Below are 1943 nucleotides of genomic sequence, written 5' to 3'. Positions count from 1 at the left end.
CCTCCCCTTCCCTCCCCTTCCCGCACTCAAGCAGCCTCTTAAAACGGGCCGGATTTCCCCTCACTGCAGCGTCCGCCTGCGAATGGGTTGCGCGGGTTGTCGGATGGGCGGGCCGAGTGGGCGGGCCGAGTGGGCGGGCCGAGTGGGCGGGGCAAGTGGGTGGTCTATGTGGGCGGGGCAAGTGGGCGGTCTGTGTAGGTGGTCTATGTGGGCGGGGCAAGTGGGCGGTCTAAGTGGGCGTCCTGTTTAGGTGGTCCAAGTGGGTGGGGCAAGTGGGTGGTCTATGTGGGCGGGGAAAGTGGGCGGTCTGTGTAGGTGGTCTATGTGGGCGGGGAAAGTGGGCGGTCTATGTGGGCGGGGCAAGTGGGCGGTCTAAGTGGGCGGGCCGAGTGGGCGGTCCGTGTAGGTGGTCTATGTGGGCGGGGAAAGTGGGCGGACATGTGTATGTAAGCATGAAGCATGTTCATATGTGCGTACTAGCTTGTACACATTCGCAAGAATTTAGAAAGAGGAAGAGAGAAAGAAAGAAAGAGAAAAAAAGAATTAGCAGCATATATAAGAAAAGAAATATTTAAAAAGTAAAATAGATAAATAGATAAATAAAATGAAGTAAAAAAATGGAGAAAAAGTAGCTTGTATTAGAAAAGAAATATCTAAAAAGTAAAACAAACAAATAAAAAGATATAATAATAATAATAAAGTATCCCCTATTTTTTTCTAAAAAGTAAAACAAACAAATAAAAAAATATAATAATAATAATAAAGTATCCCCTATATATATATATATTTTTTTTTAGTTTAACGAAAGTAAGACTTCATAGAAAACGGGAGTCCATAAGACTTCATAGAAAACGGGAGTCCATAAGACTTCATAGAAAACGGGAGTCCATAAGACTTCATAGAAAACGGGAGTCCATAAGACTTCATAGAAAACGGGAGTCCATAAGACTTCATAGAAAACGGGAGTCCATAAGACTTCATAGAAAACGGGAGTCCATAAGACTTCATAGAAAACGGGAGTCCATAAGACTTCATAGAAAACGGGAGTCCATAAGACTTCATAGAAAACGGGAGTCCATAAGACTTCATAGAAAACGGGAGTCCATAAGACTTCATAGAAAACGGGAGTCCATAAGCCTTCATAGAAAACGGGAGTCCATAAGCCTTCATAGAAAACGGGAGTCCATAAGACTTCATAGAAAACGGGAGTCCATAAGACTTCATAGAAAACGGGAGTCCATTTACTTCGGGCGGTTTGCATTTCCTTGAGATGGACAGTGGCGGTTGAGGCGCTGGACCCGACGCTGCCCGATTCGGTCTGTGCGGGCGGAGTGGGTGGGGAGTGGGTGGGGAGTGGGTGGGGATTGGATGGGGAGTGGGTGGGGAGTGGGTGGGGAGTGGGTGGGGATTGGATGGGGATTGGATGGGGAGTGGGTGGGGATTGGGTGGTGTGTGGGTGGGGAGTGGGTAGGGAGTGGGTGGTGGTTGGGTGGGGATTGGATGGGGAGTGGGTGGGGAGTGGGTGGGGAGTGGGTGGTGGTTGGGTGGGGATTGGATGGGGAGTGGGTGGGGAGTGGGTGGGGAGTGAGGTGGGGATTGGATGGGGAGTGGGTGGGGAGTGGGGTGGGAGTGGGTGGGGGGATTGGATAGAGGGATTGGATGGGGAGTGGGTGGGGATTGGATGGGGAGTGGGTGGGGAGTGGGTGGGGAGTGGGATGGGGAGTGGGTGGGGATTGGATGGGGAATTGGGTGGGGGAGTGGGTGGGGAGTGGGTGGGGAGTGGGTGGGGAGTGGGTGGGGAGTGGGTGGTGGTTGGGTGGGGAGTGGGTGGGGAGTGGGTGGGGAGTCCATAAGACTTCATAGAAAACGGGAGTCCATAAGACTTCATAGAAAACGGGAGTCCATAAGACTTCATAGAAAACGGGAGTCCATAAGACTTCATA

General features: G+C 50.9%; 1 protein-coding gene across 1 annotated transcript in view; it reads left to right on the top strand.

Annotated features, from left to right (window-relative positions):
* The first annotated feature begins 617 nt into the window (after window positions 1-617).
* Window positions 618-1943, top strand: part of LOC138860540 (SAFB-like transcription modulator) — a 1424-nt gene continuing 98 nt past the window's right edge. The window contains exons 1-3 of the mRNA XM_070118130.1: window positions 618-628; window positions 849-1253; window positions 1891-1943. The exon at window positions 1891-1943 is cut by the window's right edge and continues 98 nt beyond it. Coding sequence (XP_069974231.1) covers window positions 618-628; window positions 849-1253; window positions 1891-1943 — 469 coding nt within the window. The remainder of the gene's footprint in view (window positions 629-848; window positions 1254-1890) is intronic.

Source organism: Penaeus vannamei, chromosome 41, assembly GCF_042767895.1.
Source record: "Penaeus vannamei isolate JL-2024 chromosome 41, ASM4276789v1, whole genome shotgun sequence".
In the NCBI taxonomy this organism is placed as follows: Eukaryota; Metazoa; Arthropoda; class Malacostraca; order Decapoda; family Penaeidae; genus Penaeus; species Penaeus vannamei.
The sequence above is the reverse complement of the archived record's forward strand: the minus strand, read 5'-3'. Positions and strand labels throughout refer to the sequence as shown.